The sequence below is a fragment of the Panthera uncia genome, chromosome A2 (genome assembly GCF_023721935.1).
Source record: "Panthera uncia isolate 11264 chromosome A2, Puncia_PCG_1.0, whole genome shotgun sequence".
Lineage (NCBI taxonomy): Eukaryota > Metazoa > Chordata > Mammalia > Carnivora > Felidae > Panthera > Panthera uncia.
This window is the reverse complement of record NC_064816.1, coordinates 45205535-45224285: the sequence shown is the minus strand read 5'-3', so window position 1 is coordinate 45224285 and position 18751 is coordinate 45205535. Positions and strand designations below refer to the sequence as shown.

The 18751-nt window shown below is 45.3% G+C and overlaps 1 protein-coding gene across 1 annotated transcript in view; it reads right to left on the bottom strand.

Annotated features, from left to right (window-relative positions):
- EDEM1 (ER degradation enhancing alpha-mannosidase like protein 1) overlaps nt 1-18751 on the bottom strand; it is a 29748-nt gene that overhangs the window by 4832 nt on the left and 6165 nt on the right. The window contains exons 2-11 of the mRNA XM_049640904.1: nt 17717-17789; nt 14672-14775; nt 13262-13433; nt 11860-12043; nt 9119-9293; nt 7396-7516; nt 6729-6899; nt 4804-4877; nt 3862-3958; nt 1530-1733 (exon numbers count right to left, since the gene is read on the bottom strand). Coding sequence (XP_049496861.1) covers nt 1530-1733; nt 3862-3958; nt 4804-4877; nt 6729-6899; nt 7396-7516; nt 9119-9293; nt 11860-12043; nt 13262-13433; nt 14672-14775; nt 17717-17789 — 1375 coding nt within the window. The remainder of the gene's footprint in view (nt 1-1529; nt 1734-3861; nt 3959-4803; nt 4878-6728; nt 6900-7395; nt 7517-9118; nt 9294-11859; nt 12044-13261; nt 13434-14671; nt 14776-17716; nt 17790-18751) is intronic.

The window sequence follows — 18751 nt, the reverse complement described above, 5'->3', positions numbered from 1 at the left end:
TCAAGGCCAGCAGGCCCTTCAGTGGGTCCCAAAGCTCCCCAGCCAGGCATCTGTAGGTGCTATTCCTGCTGCCTGAACACCCCTTCCTGGGAAGCTTCTCCTCACCCTTCTAGGAACTTCTGAAAAGCAGCCTCCATGATGAAGCTTATTTTTATCTTCCCAGGGAGATTAGCTCCTCTCTGTTTTACCAGCACTTCACGCACGTGGTGCCTTAGTGACAAACACCCGGGGCGGGGAGCCCACTGGGGCCCCTGTGATGCGCCAACAGATGAGTCTCCTTCCAGTCCATCTCCTGCCTCCACCTTGCAACCTGAATCTCTCTGTGCCTCCCTTTCTCCACTTGTCGAGTGGGGATACCAAGCACCTAACCTCACGAGGCTGCTGTGAGAAATTCACCCACACGACCACCTGGAAAAGGGGCCTGGGCAACGGTACGCATTACATGCAAAAGGTGACTTATTAATATCTCTGTCCTCCTAACTCTCCTGCTCCCCTTTCCTTCTCAATTAGGCCCGTATTCACCTAATCTACACTCCACGGCCTTACGGAGATTTGGGGGACTCACTTCTGTGCTGGGCTGTCCACACAGTTCACAGACTGATGGTAAAGACCTTCAGCAGGATGATTAAGGAGCCTGGGATGAAGGGGTGTCCCTCACCAAGGCAGTGTGGGGCTGGGTGGTAGGAATCTTGACAATAGAGGCTTTTTCTGGGAAGACAGGTGGCATCCACTGCACCGTGGGGTAATGTGGTTTGGTATTTCGACTGATGCCTCTTTCCGCATCCTCACTTACAAACCATCCTATTTGCTTCAAACCAACACAACTAACCTAGGACTCCTACCAGAAACTCCAGGACTCGTTTCCAAATCTTTCCCAGTACTTACCAGGATGATGGAGGGAGGCATGCTTAGTGAAACCCTGCTTTAAACGAAACTGGATTCTTCTGCACCTCAAAGAGCATTTCATTAAAAATCAGGATGACTGATGACTGCGTTTTTTCCCTCCCCTGCTGCTCAGTGATTTGGCTGGATCTCTTCCTTTTGTCCTTCCAAATCACTCTCCTTCCCCATCCTGCTCTGGTGCCAGAGGCCAAGCTGGCAAATTATACCCAGAGGTCGAAAGGTCGCAGTGGCCTCTGCCTTCTGGTGCGCACAGCCAAGGAGGGGCTCCAGCAGATTAGAAGGAAGCACAATGGTCAGTGTTTACTCCGCTGGCTCCCTTCCTGCAAGGTCACTGAGGCCAGCTCGGAATATGGCTTCTGCCAGGAGACGCCCCCTCCAGCACGCCTCTCCCCACCCCGGTTCCTGGGGCCACGAGCCCCTGCAGCTAGGACAATGAGGCACTGCTCCCATGGTTCCCTGTGCCCTGATGCTATCTACACTATCTACGTTAAGGGTCTTTCGTGAAACTCTTCTCAGACGACCCAGTCTAAGTGTGCCACCAATCTTCTGTCAGGGACTCTAAATGACCAATTTGTATTATTTTCTCCTCTTCCGCACAGAAACCACCGCTGGAGAAAGCCACTTACATTGGAGCTGGAATTGATGACTTTTAACTCAGGAGATTTAGGCCTGGGCACAGACTTTCCCTCTTGGTCCTGCCCTCCATCTTCAGAAAAGAATTCCTTCCAGGGTGATTCTCGAAGATGTTTGTCCACAGATACAATGTGTCCCTCAGTTGTAAACATGTATTTGGTTCCAGATTTGTGGACTGGATTCTCCTCATCAAATAGCTGGTGGGAAAGGAAAAAAAAGAAAAGAAAAGAAAAAAAACGTAACTGTAGCACTTTGGGAACTAACTCCAGAGACAGTGTCCCAGACTACTCAGGGAGCAGAATTTGCTGGGTCCTCAGGCTTTTCAGCAACAAATGGGTGAAAAGGTGGTTCCCAATTCTGGCTGCAAACAGAATCACCAGTTTTGTTTAAACCCAAATGCCTGAATGTCTCCCATCCCATCCCACCCTGCTCAGACCTAAAGACTAAGAAATCTGAGGGCTGAGACCCAAACTTGCATAGTCTGTAAAAGCTCTCAGGATAATCTCCCCTCCAAGGCTCCCCTGAGAGTTCTGACACTGGAATTCTAGAACCACCACCCACCTCACACACACCTAGGCCTAACTGGAAAATGCTGGAAGGGAGGACGCACACGCCTTCACCCTATCCCAGGGTGTGGCACAGAACCTGACCCTGTACCACCATCCCATTGCTTCCTGTCTGAACACGGGCCAGACCCTGAGGACAGAGGCACACAGGGCAGTGCCCTCCTTCAACAGGAGGCGTGCAGCAGGAGTGTCCAGAAAGAACACCTAACCGAAGAGGGGACAGGTCAGTGGGTGGAGAAGGCAGGTGTCCACTAAATGCTAAATGAGCCAACGCTCAGAACAGGAATCTCGGTGACGTAAGAAACCTTACAGTCACCTGAAGTATTCTACAGATAAGGAAAGACTCAGCATGGCTGGTCTGTTTCCACAGCTAAGGAAAAATGCGGTAGGCCTAGATTTTCTGGCCCCAGACCCTGAGCTCTTTCCTCTAGAATGGCCTAGGGGATCTCCCTCACTCACTCTGGCACACACCCCACGCACCAATGGCTGCTGGACAGGGATGCGTGCAGGGCTCCCATCAGCCTGCAGCAGCCGGCCTGGCTCCAAGTCCAAGGTGTGCTCTGACAGGGAGACCTAGGCCCCCACGGGAGTCTGACAGCAGGACAGCCATCATGCCATGGGCCATGTGGCCTGTTGGTGGACACGCCCCCTCTACAGTCTTCTGTGAAGTCACACCAGATTAGACTGGAAGTTCCAAACCCTGGCTTTGTGCAGAATCACAAGCCTCTTGTCAAAATTACAGATTCTTGAGCCCACTTCTGAATCTAAAATGTAAAGATTCTGATTCAACAGGGCTGTAATTTTAACAAGGTCCCCAGGGTGATTCTGATCCAGCTGGCCCCAGGGCCTGGGAACCAGCGGCCTCAATAACACAGCCTATCACCACTGCTCAATTACCTTTGAATCTCAGCCCCCTCACTGATTCCCCACGGGGGACCCTGACACTCTGTGCCCTGAGGAAGCAGCCTTTGGTATGCAGCCACAGTGAGTAGAGTGGCAGGCAAGGCAGGCAAGTAGGTAGGTACCCACACACACCACCACCATGCGTGTGAGCAGGAGGAGAGGAGGGAAGGGGGAAGAGCACTGAAGAAGGAGTCAGGACCGGGCCTGAAGCCTCTGCTCTGCCATGCAGTCACCCCGAAAATCCAGGCAAGTCACACCTGCCTCTCCACGAAGACAGCAGCTCCCGTGAGGGGAAGAATGAACGCTGACAAGATGACTCCTTCAAGGTTTCTTCCAGGGCCCGTGATTCTGTCACTCTCCGCAAACACGAGAGTATGTGTGTGTGGACAGAGAGCCAGCCGGGCTGGGGGTCTCAGCCAAACTCACACACATCGAGAGACGTAAGAGCTACAGACACTGCTCTCGTCCTCGTGGGAACCTGTCCCAAGCACCACAGCGTTAGAAACCAGGGTGGAGGACGGCAATATGCTCTTGTGTGCACAGTACTGTGTCCCCGGGCCAGCACATGTGCAGCCCAGAGCAGTGCCCAGGGAGTATGTGCTTGGACAGAACCCTGAATGAATGCTTGCTCCAAGCAGTGATCGACATTTCCTGGCTTGGGGCACCTGGGGTTAAGCCCCAGACTCCTGATTTCGGGCTCTGCACTGGCAGCATGGGGCTTGTTTGGGATTCTCTCTCTCCTGCTCTCTCTGCCCCTCCCCTGCTCTCTCTCTCTTTCAAAATAAATAAATAAACATTAAAAAAAAAAAAAAAAAAAAAAAACCATTTCTTGGTTATAACCCTGTAACACACATACCAGGTACAAGTATTTACAGGTCTCGCTGAGAAAGAAGCTCTCCATCCGGTCCTCTTTGGATTTATCTATGACGTGATGCAACGTAGCATACCCACACCTACAAAACAATTTTCCAGTTAGTCCTGCCTCTGCTCCTTCCTACTTGCTTATTGATTTGAAAAGCAAAAATAGTCTATTAACAGAGTAATCAACCAAATTATCAAATGCCATACGAAAAGTAAATTAGGTTAGGTTGAAGAGGTATCCTTTTTGTAGCCCAGAAATTATTTGCAAATTCATTAAAATGTGGCTTGGCTGCTAAATCATCAGGTTAGGTGTAGGGGGAAGAGAGAGTGGGGGTGGTGGATGGGACATGCCAAGTGCTTAATGTGACACCAAGAAAATGACAGGCAGCAAATTTAGGACTGAATGAAATTTTTTTGTCCCAGTACCTGTAGAACTGACTTATCATTGGACAGTCTAAAATACTATTTTGTAAGAAAATACTTATACTGCTAGGTGAAAAGGCAGGTCACAAAACTGAAATATAGAGATTTTTTATATACACACAAACACATTATGCATATAAATATATAAAAAAGTATATACACTTAAATGTGGACTGTGGTTATCTGCACGTAGAGAATACAGTGATAATATTCTCCCTCCATGTTTTCTGTACTCCCTAAACTTTTTAGCACATGTATTTGTATAACTAGGGAAAATAAATTACTTAAAAGAACATACATAGTCTGCTGGAACCTTACGGGGGAAAAAAAAGGTAATAAAAAGTAATTCCCATTATAATGGACCAGTCCTGCCACACAAACAGTAGGCGATTTCCCTACAGAATTAACAGTACTGACCTGTTTTATAAATTAAAGTGCAAAGTGGAATATTTCCCAAAACAACTGAAAATAAATCAAAAGGGCCAGAAAAAAGGAAGGAACTTAGAAAACTAACTTGACTTTTGTGTACTTTTCCAGACTCTGCAGGATATCCATTCCTACATGGAGGTAGAAGGGATTCTTGGTTGCCTAGAGAGAACACGAGAGAATGTGATCCAGCAAGGGCCTGGAAAACATGCCATCAACAAACATCACAGCGACTGCAGGAATCTCCCGAGCAGGTGAGTCACTGGCCGAAAGCAGGTGCAGCGCCCAGCTCACTTTATCTGGAAGGGTCGCAAATGTAACAGGACTAAGGTGTTCCATTGCTCACGTCAAAGTGCATCTACAATGTGTTTCACCTTAACCAGGGCTAAGACAATCTGTCTGAGGGCCAATACCCTGCTTGGGTGCCCCTGATCCCCGTCGTGATAATAATGCCTCACGGACAGTACCACATGGGAGAACCAATCTAATTCTATCTTGCCTCGGAACTCTCTAGCAACTTAAGATGCAGGCCCAGGGAAGCAGGATCTTGCCCCCAATCCACTTAGGGCCTTGCCGGGAAAAGCTAACAGGAACAAGAAGGCTTTCACACAGGAGGCCCCCACACTTTGCTCTCCAGCTGCCCTGAGAACCTAGTCCCTGGGGCTCCTTACTCTGCTGTCACATGCTCACAGATGGTTTCTTTAGGAAAACAATTCTCTGAGAAGATGAGACCTGTACCCCACAAACGGTTTAAAAGTTAGAGATTGCCTTTAAGTCATGCCCAGTGCCAACCTGCAGCAGCGAATGCAAACCGCTAGGAAGGTAGCAGGCTGCGCGTAAGGGGAGGACAGGGAGATGGCTCAGAAGGCAGGGACATGGAGCCGGACATTTCTGTGGATTCTGAGAGAACAGGCAACACGAGGAAGAAGCTGAAAACAGGAAAGATGCAAGGACAGAAATCAAGAGGTGTAAACCCAGAGGCAACAGACCTAAGCTTAGGGGGAGGACTCAGGCAGCTTAGGAGGAGGACTCGAGCGGTTCGAGGCATGACTTCCTCACAGCACGTGCAGCCTGACCACCCACCCACCTCAGAGAAGCCAGCTCAGAGGCTATCTCTTCCTTGTCTGAGAGGTCATCTAAAACTCACAAGGCCTCTCTTTACACTCAAGGACTATGACCAGGTTCATAGCATTTCTCCCTTTTTTCATCTAGAAGCAAAGGGCAAGGCTTTAGCGTTATTATTATTATTATTATTATTATTATTTTAATAAATCTAAACCAGAGTCTTAATCCTACTCTCAGAACTCATGAAACTAAGTATCTTCTTGTGAGGGCTTGCCCACCGTGGGCATCTGTTACAGGTCTACTGAAGTGCACTGAAGGCCGTCTCTGTAGAAAGCTGCAGGACCTGTGAACACGTGCAGAAGCTCTGTATGCACAGACAGACAAATATCTGCCTCAGCCTGCAGGGCAGACCTCACAGTTAAAGTGACATTCCCTCTGGCACTGAATTGCATGGAAAAATGAATGCTATACTTTTTTTTAAGCGTTAAACAAAAATAGGCATTCAGATGAATCCCAGAGGATTCCCTTTACCAAGAAAAAGAATTCCTTTTGTCTGAATAATTATTACACAGACCAGGGTTCCACCGTGCATGAGTACAGAACTGTAGCCCAAAAAAGAGTTAGTTATCTGGCCAAACAGATCCGGTAAACACCGAGTACTAAATCCTCTCTAATGTTTGAGGGCGTGAGAGAAAAGTCCTATGGTACGGGCATGCTCAGCTTTGCAGAAGGTTAGACTCAACGACGTGTGTGGCCGCAGATGCCTTCTCTGTCCTGTGGGACCATGACCATGTGGGACACTGACAAGCCCACGGTCAGGCAGTAGCTGTATCAGAGTCACTATGAAGAGCACAATTCTCCACCAATAAGTAAATGTGTGCTAAAACCCAATTGCTACAAGTCCTGCTAGCATTTAAACACAAACTACTGGTCAACAAAGCCTAGTACCTGGTACAGTAGATACGTAGATTCCACTAACTCCGGTCTCAGCGGGTAGAAGAGCACGTCAGGGGCCTGTAGCTGCCAGTTATACCTCTCAGGGAGGGCCCCGTAGCGTTTCCATATGGCGTAGTAAAAGGCATGGAGGCAGATGGCATCTTCCACGTCTCCTATCAGAACCTGAGGAGCAGACACAGGTCACTAGGCTAAGACACTTTTCTCAGCGTGGCAAGGCAGAACACAGAGGCCCTGGGCTCTCCCTCTGCCCACCAGTTCTCATCTGTCCTACAAACACAGGTGGAGACTAAACCAACCCGAAAGTAGCAGCCCAGAGAAAAGGATGCCCTCCCTATGTGACCATCAACACCAAACTGATGTGAACTGCACAGGACAGCAGGTTAACTGTACCAATGAACAAAGAATAAACAATTAAGAGACAGATGATCCAAAAATCACATACGGTTACTTTTTTACCATGGTTTGTGCTTGCTTCCTGTGGCTCTGTTCAACATTCTGAGGACTAATCTCACAAACAGAATAATCAAGACATATTGTGCTAATAAGCTCCCAAATCCGGAGGAGCCAGAGAATGCTCTGGTATCATAAAAAGAACAGAATAAAAAGAAAAGAATAAAACAAAGAAAGAAAAAATGATTGCTTTTTCCTCGCAACACACCTGCAAGCCGGGGAAGAAAGCCTGTAGCGAGTCGATCCAAGTGTTCATCAGCTGCCCACTGAACATGTTCACATTGACGTAGAGCGGGGGGTCTCCTTCTCCTTCGTTACAGGCTTCCCGACTGGTGACCCAAGCAGAGCGGTCAAAGGTGAAAAGAGAGATTGCTGACAGAGCTCCAGCCCTACTCCAGCAGCCTTTACCTCAAATGGAATCAACGTTAACATGTTCCCCTACCTCATTCTTTAAACCTTTGGGAATCAACTGCCTCTACCTGTCCATACCAGGATCTAGCAGAAAGTAACAGGTGTCATAGAAAAGAAGTTCCAAAGTCAGCCAGTGTAACTTACTGGGGATTTCACTCTATTTTGCAGAAAGCACTTGATATTCAGGCTTAAGAATATCACCACGTAATGTGGCCTACGGCATGGGTCTTTGTTGGATTTGACCTGAGTGGGGAGGCCTAGTTACTTCTACACACACACAGGAAGAGTCTCTTCTCTAATGAGGTCCTACACCAGCGGCCTGGAAGATCACATCAGAGCAAGATACTCACGGATTATTTCTCAATTTAGTTTGGGACTTCAAAAAGCAAAAAGGACTGAACCCTGGCAAAGTGGCCTCTTACTAAAACACAGCACTCACGTAATGCATTCCTACAACAGCTTACGCATTCCTACAACAGCTTTCTTATGGGTCTAAGAAAATCCTAGCATGCACAAACTCAGTAGCTATCACTTGCACTGGACATTTAATATACAAAACCATACAAAGAAAGACCTAAGGGAGTGAGGTGACATCGGGGTAAAAGCCCGGGGTAGAAGCTTCAAACAGCACTTCTCTTCCACCCTCCTGATTGTACAACTGGATAGTAGCAAATAATGGTGTTTGAAACAAACAGGGGTGGGGGAAGGGGGGCTCATAATTGTCCTTTCTCTCGTTAGGGATAAAGACCAATCCTAAAAATTCTTTGGAAAGTAAAAGAACCAAAGTAACTCAGTAATTGTCCTGTATTACAGCTCTATCTGCAATTAGAGCCACAGTGAAACACAGGCATAATGTCACTCCCTGTGGCAGCCAGTTTTCACGATGGCCCCAAAGATCCCCAACCTGTGGCAGTCACAAAGGTTCCCTCCCACACTGTATGAGAGTTGGTCTGTAGGACCTACAGAGCTGGATGGAAGTGTTGGTTTGTCATTCCAAAATTAGGTCATGAAAGCACACTTTGGGTCTCTCTTTCTCTCTCAGATCACTCATTCTGGGGGAAGCCAGCTGCCATAGACCTGTCTACAAAGAGGTCCATGTGGCAAGGAGCTGTGAGCCAACAGCCAGTGAGGAATGGAAGTCTGCCAACCACCAGAGTGAGCCCAGAAGTGGGTCCTCCAGCCCCGACCGAGCCTTGACACGGCTACAGTCCCTGCCAATAGCCAGATGACAATCTTGTGAGAGCCCAGATCCGCCCCGTGGCTCTTGGCTCCCAGACCCTCAGAAACTGTGTGGGCTAATGTTTATTGTTCTAAGCCACTAAGTTCCGGGGTAATTATTATTGCACAGTAGAAAGCCAACACAGGTCTTCGCCCTCAAATGTCTGACCAACAGCCAGGAAGTGCACGACTGAGGCAGAGACCAAAAGACCCCGTAAATTCATGCTGAGAAAAGTAGGGGAGTTTCTGAATACATTCTATTTGATTCATAGAGCAAGAGAACAGATGTCAGGTACACACACCCTCTTCTTAAGTAGTTCTGAATACTCCGATATGCAGCATTAAACATTTCTAGGTCTTCTTTTTCTCCAAAGAGAATGTAAGACTTCAAGAGGTATTCATAGAAGGAGTCCAGTCCAGCACCCAAGCCGCTCTGCTTTCCGACCCAGTGGCCTGTCTGAATGTTCACCACGTTGCCTGCAAAAACAAACGAAGCCCACGGGGCCCAATTATCCTGGGGCGGCTCCCTCTCCAGGATGCCCTTCTCCTCCAGCCCCATGTGCTTCAACACCCTCGTCCTTGGCAGAAAAGGGAAGGGATGAACGTGTGGCCCTCACAGTTTTATTGGTCCCAGCAGCGGCATAGGCAGCCAGGAGATCTTTCTGAAAATACAGTGTTTAAACACTGGCACAAAAATGGGGAAAACATTGAAGGCAAAAGAAAAATAAGTTTGTCATTTTGCCTTTCCAGATTAACAGTGCATTTCAAATACCAAATGAGTGTTCAAAGCCTTTGACTCAGTACTGCCATTCCTGGGAATTTATCCTTAATGAAAAAAAAAGTGTTTTTAAATAAAAGTATTATGCTGTTTTCAAGAATTATGAATTGTATGATTTACATTATCTGTAAAATGGGGGAAAAAAAAGAAAAAACAGAAAGAATCCAAGTGTCCAACACAGGAAGAGTTAATGAACTAGATGTAGATTTTAAAGACAGTAGCTATAAACACAAGGCAACAATTTGAAAACACCTGAACTGCCAAATGTGAGGCAGAATAAAATGTTTATTTATATTTTAAGTTGAAGGTATATAAACCTTACAAATGCCAGGCTGAAAAGGACTTATGGGAAATTTAAAAGGTGACAATTTGTGCTGACACCGGCCAATCATCTGGTGGTGGGGTGACAATTTGGGCAACTTTATTTCTACCATTGTTTTTAAATACAACAAATTCATAAATACATTTCAGAACTTAAGGAATAATCAAAAATCACTTTTAGGGCACCTCGCTGGCTCAGTCAGTGAAGCGTGCAACTCTTGACCTCGGGGTCACGAGTTCAATCCCCAAGCTAGGCATAGAGATTACTTTTAAAAAATCATTTTTAAAAAGGAGTGCTCTTATTAGGTATTTACCCAAAGGATACAAAAATGCTCCTTCAAAGGGATACATGCACCCTGATGTTTATAGGAGCACTATCAGCAATAGCCAAATTATGGAGAGAGCCCAAATGTCCACTGACTGATAAATAGATAAAGAAGATGTGGTATGTGCGTGTGTATATATATACACATACACATATACATATATACGGAGAGAGAAAGAGAGAGAGAGGGAGACTGTATTATGCTAAGTGAAATAAGTCAGTCAGAGAAAGACAAATACCATATGATTTCACTCATAGTGGAATTCAAGAAACAAAACAGATGAACATATGGCAAGGGCAGGGAGAGAAGAGAGGGAGACAAACCACAAGAGACTCTTAAATACAGAGAACCAACTGAGGATTGCTGCACGGAAGTAGGTAAGGGATGGGCTAATTGGGTGATGGACACTAAGGAGGGCACTTATGATGAGCACAGGGTGTTCTATGTAAGTGATGAGTCACTGAATTCTACTCCTAAAAGCAATATTGCACTGCATGTTAACTAAGTAAAATTGAAATTTAAAAAAGGTTGAGGGAATAAATAAAAATAAAAAGTAGTGCTCTTGGAATGACATTGCATGGCTCTAGGAGAAGCAATCAAGTTACTTCTCAATGACACAAAAAAATTTTCTCAGTATAAGACAGTTTAAAATAAAATATTGAATTAGCAAGAACTATTACTTACTGAGAATGAATGATGAGTCCATAGGTAATTATAATTCATTACACTTTCTCCCTAGGACGGCATGTTTGAAACGTTCCATAATAATTTTTTTAAAGATTTTATTGTTAAATAATCTCTACACCAAACGTGGGGCTCAAACCTACAACCTTGAGATCGAGTCACACACTCTACTAAGGCACCACTATAATAATTTTTTTTTAAGTTTATTTACTTATTTTGAGAGTGTGTGCATGCACAAATGCGAGCATGAGTGGGGGAAGGGAGGGGGGAAGGAGAAGCGGAGAGAGAGAAAGAGAGAACGAACCCCGAGCAGGCTCCACACTGTCAGCAAGGAACCCAAAGTGGAACTCAAACTCCCCAGCCTATAAGATCATGACCTGAGCCAAAATCAAGGGTCAGATGCTCAACAAACTGAGCCAGCCAGGCGGCCCCATAATTTTTCAAATAACATCTTGACCAAACATTCACAAAGGACGAAAAAAAAAACCAAAACACCTAATATAGGTTTAATCTGGCCTTTCAATCTCCTACCATATGCCTAGATTTTTTTTTAAAGGAGAAAGCCACTCTACCAGTAACTCTAAATCCTCTATTTAGATTGAAACAATATAATCTGCCTTAGAGGCAGTTCTTACAGCATTTCCATTAACAATTATCTTCAAGTGGAATTGCCAAAGGATTCAAATCAGAAGGGAACCCTCAAACAGCAAAAGCATGATTCTTTCCCATTGAATGTTACAGCCTCCCTCTAAGCAGAAAGTCCCACAGAGAAACCGATATAGCAGACACAGAGGGCCGGTCTTTCTGAGGAGTCATTTGTGAGATTCGTGGTGCAAGACAGAAGGAGTGGAGAGGGGAGAGAGCCCCAGAGAAGAGGGAAGGAAAGGGGGTCGTAGGTACACAGTCCCAATGGCCTGAGAAGGTGCCACCACACCTAATAATCCTGTATCATTGCTCCGCAGGTTCCAAAGGGCTTTCACAGCACGTCTGGCCACCCACTCAAATGTAGAATCCCCCAGGAGTCGGCTCAGAATCCCAAATTCCACCAGGAGGGAACCGGCTCCTGCGGTGCAGGTCTCATTATTACTGTCGGGAGGAACGCCAGTCTTCAGGTTCACCTGGGGACAGGAAGAGACAAAGGATTTGTGGCAAAACTTGAGGAACCCTCAAGGGCCAGAAGGCCAGGTCCCAGCCACCAGACTCCACCAATGACCCAAACTTGTTGCAGTGTGACTCAGCTCACCACTTTCCATGTCACACCTACAAGACCATAAGAACACCACCACCTTGTTTTAGTAAGTCTTAGGGGCATCGTCACAATGCTATTCACTAACCCGTCTCTTTCCAGTGGGTTCTCTTCATGGTTACAGGGCACCAGGCTTTGGCATTAGAAACAAAGCTCTGCTGTGGAACCCCTTACAAAGTTTAAGTGACCTACTAGGAACTCACCCCTGCTCAGCAAACATAAACAAATTGCAGACTGGAAGAGAAAGAAGACACAGGGAGAATGTGACAGCCTGTTTCATCCCTGAGGCTCTGTGGTCTGGCAATTCTCTGCTGGTTACGTCAAAGGCTGACTCAATTCCCAAGGGAGTTCTGGGCTCAGCAAATCGGGTGCCACAAGCATATAATCTCATTCCAGATCTTGCATGTAAATCAGCAGCTAACTTGTTGGGCTGTGCAGGCTTTTATTTGAAAGATCCATGTGAAGCACTCCAAAGAACATTCACCAGGATCCTTACAATATACACATCAGAGTCTTTGGGGACATGTACTCAAGTCAGAAAGAAAGACAAATTCCCCATGCTATTCTGTAGCAGGGGATATAAACCTCACATGCAGAAGAATTTAAGAACACTGAGCACAGGAACATTAAGTTCTTTAAGAGAAAGATCAGGTATGTCACTGTGTGCCTGGCACACAGTAAGTGCTCAGTAAATGCTGAACAAACTAGAAAACATTTACATCGCATTTAGGGCCAAATTCTCTCTAGGACACAGCTTTCCTCTTCCGCATCACCGCCCTCCTTTCTCCAAATAAAATAATCAAAAGAGAGTTTTAGGGGCGCCTGGGTGGCTCAGTCAGCTGAGCGTCCGACTTCGGCTCAGGTCATGATCTCGCGGTCTGTGAGTTCGAGCGCCGCATCAGCCTCTGTGCTGACAGCTCGGAGCCGGAAGCCTGTTTCAGATTCTGTGTCTTCCTCTCCCTCGGCCCCTCCCCTGCTCATGCTCTGTCTCTCCCTTTCTCTCAAAAATAAATAAACGTAAATTTTTTTTTTTTTTTTAAAAAGAGTTTCAATTCAGGAAGATGCTGAAACATCAAACTAGTCTACCTACCCGAGGATAGGGGATTCCTGTCTTGGTGTTTTCAAAAGCAGGGAGGAGCCGCACAGCCAGGTCATGAGCCATGTGCAACAATTCATTATCATAATCCTTAATTGTCATGTCACCAAAGGGCTGCTTGGAGTCAGTTATTATTCTGTGGGCAGAAAGGAGGCTTCCTAGGACCCTAGAAGACAAGATGACAGGAACACAAAAATAATAAAATCATGTTGCTCGTCAATGCACACAATCCAGTTCCAAGGGACAGAAGCAGCCTCAAATCCCTTGTGAATTCAGAGCGGCCGAGAATCAGAGAGACTGAATTTAATGGTTTCTTGAAGTTCTTTTCAGCCCTAATAATAAATAACCAATTCTTAGTTAACCACATTACTGCCTGGGAGAAAGAGAACCGTTCATCTGGGGCTTCCAAGAATAATCTCACATAAAGTAAAAACTAATGGCTGGCAGTCTCAACCATCTCATCAGAAGAGAGTATACTAGCTGTCCTCAGAATAAACATTACCTTTCAATATGAATAAATTACTCTTGATTTCTCTCACATGGGGAACACAATTAACCATCTAAGAAACAGGAAAGGGCAAAACAACAAATACTAAGTCACTTTCCCTGTTTGGGCTGCCAAACAGCTCAGAAATCACCCAACTTCTGGTGAGGATGTGAGGTGAGGAAGAGAAGAAGGTGAGGAGGAGAAAATGACCTGCTCAGAGGGAGACAGCCACCAGCTGAGATCTACGTCCCTAAGAGCCAGGAATTCATGTACCACTCCGATGATCTCAAGTACATCGTGACGTGTTTCGGCACAAACGTTTTTATAACTTTAACTTGAAATAAATGATACATCTAGAATGGTGTGCAGTAATATAATTTTCCAAAAGTTTAAATGAAATAGTAAAATAGTCACAACATATCAACCTAAAAGAGACAAGAAACAAGTTGGAGTGTGGAACACGGAGCGGGGGAGGGAGAGAGAAGAGGGAGTTGCATTAAGAGGGAAAAGGGGGAAATACACTCGAATGGTAACCAGCGGTCCTCTGTGGGTGGTAGGTAAAATGGGAAACTTTCATTTCCGTCAGAAATATGTAGGGGTTTTCCTAGGACACGGCGAAGGAAGGAAACGAAAACAGACACGAAGTGCAACAGTGAAAATCTACATTAAAAGCACACCTAACTCCCACCTTCATTAAAGCTTAGGTGAGTCTTTCTTTTCAGCCCCAAACGTAATTACTTTGAAATGTCAAGGGTCCCACTGTTGATAAAGCCCAAAAGGAAGAGGAAAGATGGACACAGGGCTCATAAGGTCTCCAACGACTCTCTACCTGGATCTCACAGGGAAATCCTCGCAGGAATTTCTCTCCTTCCACACTTACAAAAGAAGTCTTCAATCCATCTTATATACTATTTTACCTTATTGTGGCCTCAAAGACTTGCACGGTGGAATCTTTGTCAAATGAAACTGTGTTGATCACCAACTTGACTGCTTTCTGGAACTCGGATGAATTTCCCATTATCTTTAAAAAGAGGAACACAAACCATTACCATAGCTTGTAATGGAACGAGGCTCCGAGAGGGCAGGAGCTGGACCACTTCACCTAAAAGTCTGCACGGGGTTTCACCACCCATGGGAGGAGCGGAAACACAAAAGGCAGAAAAAGCACAGTTGTCTCCTAGAACATATTCCATGACAGATGGCAACTCAAGAATCCTATCTCCTAATGGTAAAACTGTGAAGTAATTCCTCATGAACCATGAGTAGCCCTCGCTTTCCCACTCCACTCTCCCTCAAACTTCGGTCTGATCCGATTTAGCAAGCAAGGCGCCAGAGTTCCTAAAACTCTTAACATGAGTAAAAATAAATTCCAAAACTGATGAAACAAAAATATAACTCTCCCGGTGCTCCTCAAATGAATCGGCAGCTTGGGGCTTGGCTCCCGGGAGACCAAAACATTGGGGAAAATGGACTTGTTGCCTGCTGTCCAGATGTCTAAACGCTTTGAGAACATGAAGCATTATCTTTTGGAGCACAGCATAAAACCAGTGGCATCCAAAACACACAAACAAACAAATAATCAGCTCCATGTCCTTTTTAAAGAGTGATCTAAAATTACGATTTCTATTTTGGGTGCATGAATATGATCTCATGCTAAGCTGCTCTCTCCTATAGGAAGTGCAAATTGGGCATAAAATGTTACAGATTAACTAAACCAAAATGGTTTCATCCTGTTCAAAAATTCAGGACAATCCTGGTACTACAAGGACATCATCAGGACACACACACACAAAGGGAAAACAAAAAATTTCATCCAGACACTACTTCTTCCAAATGTTCCTTACTTCCCAGTATTTATTGGTCCAGCTCATCTTTTTGCCCCTTCTTTGTTGTTATTTCACTGTAAACAGGCAGATCGAGTAGAGGCGTTTCTTTCCTGACTTTTAGTTCTTTCTTTTTAAAAGATTATGCAATAATGCCACAAGTTGCAGTCAGTGGTCAGGGGATTGCTATCATCTGAATGTTTCCACAGCACATCTGTTAGAGCCTATTTAAAATGTTAGCAAGAGATCAAGAAACCCTCAACTGAAGTAACACCTGAAAAATAAGCCTAAAGTGCTAGCACACTCAACACCGGATATTCTACAATGAAAACCACAGAAGTGGCTTTGTTTCCTTACAGATGTTCACCAGCAACAATATCTGTTAGCACCTGCAGAGGCTGATACGATCTCAGATCAAGTGGAGCATGGTGAAGAAAGCCAGTGACTTTCAATTACATACTCTAATTTACCCTTTTAGGCAGCTACAGAACAGAGTAAGCAGGCTATGAAATCATTCACTCGGGCTTAAGAAAATGTGGGTTGGAAAGAAAGAGTTAAATCAGTTTCTTCACTGAAGAACTTCTCAGAGCCTCTGAAAGGCTGGTGTATGTTGTGGTTCTCCAATAGTAGGACAGGCATGAAGAATTTCTCAAGTTCGTTTGAGAAAGCAACTCTTCCTTCAGGGAAAACACCCTTGAAAATGGTGTTGGGAAATGCTGGATTTGTAGGAATTCATTCTTTGAACACATATTTGCACTCCTACTATGTATCAGACACATGAGGTGTGGAGAGGACAATGAGTAATAGAGATGAGGTCTCTGTACTTAATGAGCACGGCAGGAGGATAAAAAGACACAACAGGCCAAAAAAGAGGGGTCAGGGAGAAGAGATGTTATGCCTTTCATAACATACCTGAGTTTTGGGACTCTGTTTTAACCAACGCCTATGGTCTGAGTCAGCCTCTGGTATATGCGGCAAGTTAATTCCAATTAGGCTGAGCATACTTGTCTGGGCACATTGTGATCATGGATGACAGATGACTGAAGCGCAGCAGGAAGAACCCCAGAGAGACTGGGAAACCAAAAGTGCTATGCAATCACAGCCTGGCAGAATGAAAGCCCACAGTCCCCGCAGACCCCGGGCCTGTGAGGATGCAGAGCAATCACTCAAGCTCTTCTCATGTTCTGGTGATTCTTCTGCCAGCAAGACACTGGGCAGCTGTAACGCAAACTTAGCTAGCATGACCCACTTCTAACCCCTGACGGCTTTAAATTCTTCTCAGGGACGTCCAAACAGACAAGAGTACGTTGTTAAATGCAGTATTTGGGCTCGACTATGGTAATAATTCTCTAATGGTAAAGCCGTGCAGGACAATGACGAGGAGCAAAGAGGTTGTGAAATCACCTTGATCAAGGAGGTTTTAACATACTGTTCTGGAAGACAGCCTCTTGGAAGCAAAGAACCAAGAAGCAGACCAGGCACACGACACAGCCCAATGGTTAAGTACCATGCCACAGTGCCATCCTGCTTTCAGTGTGCTTCTGCAGATCCACTCAAAAAGCTCCAGTTCCCCAGACTCCGCGAAGGAAACAGGGGATGAGGGGGTGAAGGCGGCACCCAAGTTGGCAGCCCAAATGTGGAGTAGGGAGTGTCTACAAACTACGGAGTCCCACATAGGAGAGGAGAATTTCTAGGGGTCTCACACAGGGGCTGGGACCAGGGCCCAGGACACACACAAGGGGACCAAGTAGCTGAATGCTATCTCAGGGGCCCTACCCACCCTGAGCTTATCTTTTACTTCTGAAATCTTAACTACAGTAACTGTCAACTTTAATGGAACGCTCCATTGCTCCTTTATGGAATAAAACAGTGGGAAACTGGGAGAAAAACATGTTCCCTCAAAATAATCATACTTTCTTCTCCATTTTTTTTAGGGGAATCACATTTCCGTCCCTTTAACCCTGAATGCTTTTCTTGCTCTCAGCATTAAGGTCATTAAAATCAACAATGGCTATCAAAGCTATGAATACATTTTGAATATCAGGTTTCCTGGAATTCCCTCGATGGTGGAAACTAGGAGTATGCAACTCCAAAATGCCTTAATTAATTACAAAAATAATAACAAGCCTACACACTTACTGCAAGCGTATCCAATGCATCAACAAGAGTCAGTGAATAATTCCCTAGGACATCATTGATGTTCAGATTTGAACTGAAAAAGAAACAAAATTAAAATTAAACAAAGGTACTTTATTTTAAAAGAGAAAAAGGGCAATAAAACTAAACATCCATTAGAAACTAAAACTGCTAGAAACTCTCATTTATTCAGGGCCAATTACAGGTGGATCAGTATGGCAACAGTCTTTCCATCTCATAAGTGACCCTTTCTATGGTGTCTGTAAGTAGACTCAACTCACAGAATAGATGCACCCTTAATGCTACTGAGGAAACATGCAACAGGAAATCAGGAGATGGTGAACCAGAATCGTGTGCCCTGAGACACAGTTTTATCACCACAAATCATCTCTCTGACCAGCTTCAAAAAGCTCTGATTTCAAAATCATTGTTAACGAAACTAGGAAGACCCTGTCATGTGACCTTAAATATAGAAATCAGACACTCCAGCAGGTTACACACAAAGAGAAGTAAATACCTTCAGTTATATTCCCATTATCACCACGGTGCTTTGGTTGGGGGAATAAATTAACCTCTTGATCTCATTTTCTCATTATCATTCATTCAACCAATGAATCCCCATCACCTCCACCCATTCTGAGGAGATGAGCCTCGGTGGGACTTGTCTGCCACACTCCTCCTGACCCCATAGTCAACACTGATTTCCCTTCCTGGAGCAATCGTAAGACACTGCCTTCAGGCCTGCAAGGAAAGTAAAGCTCCCCAGTCACTCAGACTGCTCCTTGTAACACTGAAAACGATGACAAGGACAACGAAAACATCTGGGAAGGGCAAGGACGGAGAAATAGTGCAGCTTGACAAATTCCAGGGACTTCAGTCATTCTTCTCTCTCCTTCCCACCAGCCCCGAGAGTAACTGCAGAAGCCTGAAAAGGCTGGAGTAAGGAGAAATGGGACAGCTGTTTAAAGGTTACTTTTATTGGGGCACCTGGGTGGCTCAGTCCGTTAAGCATCCCACTTCAGCTCAGGTCATCATCTC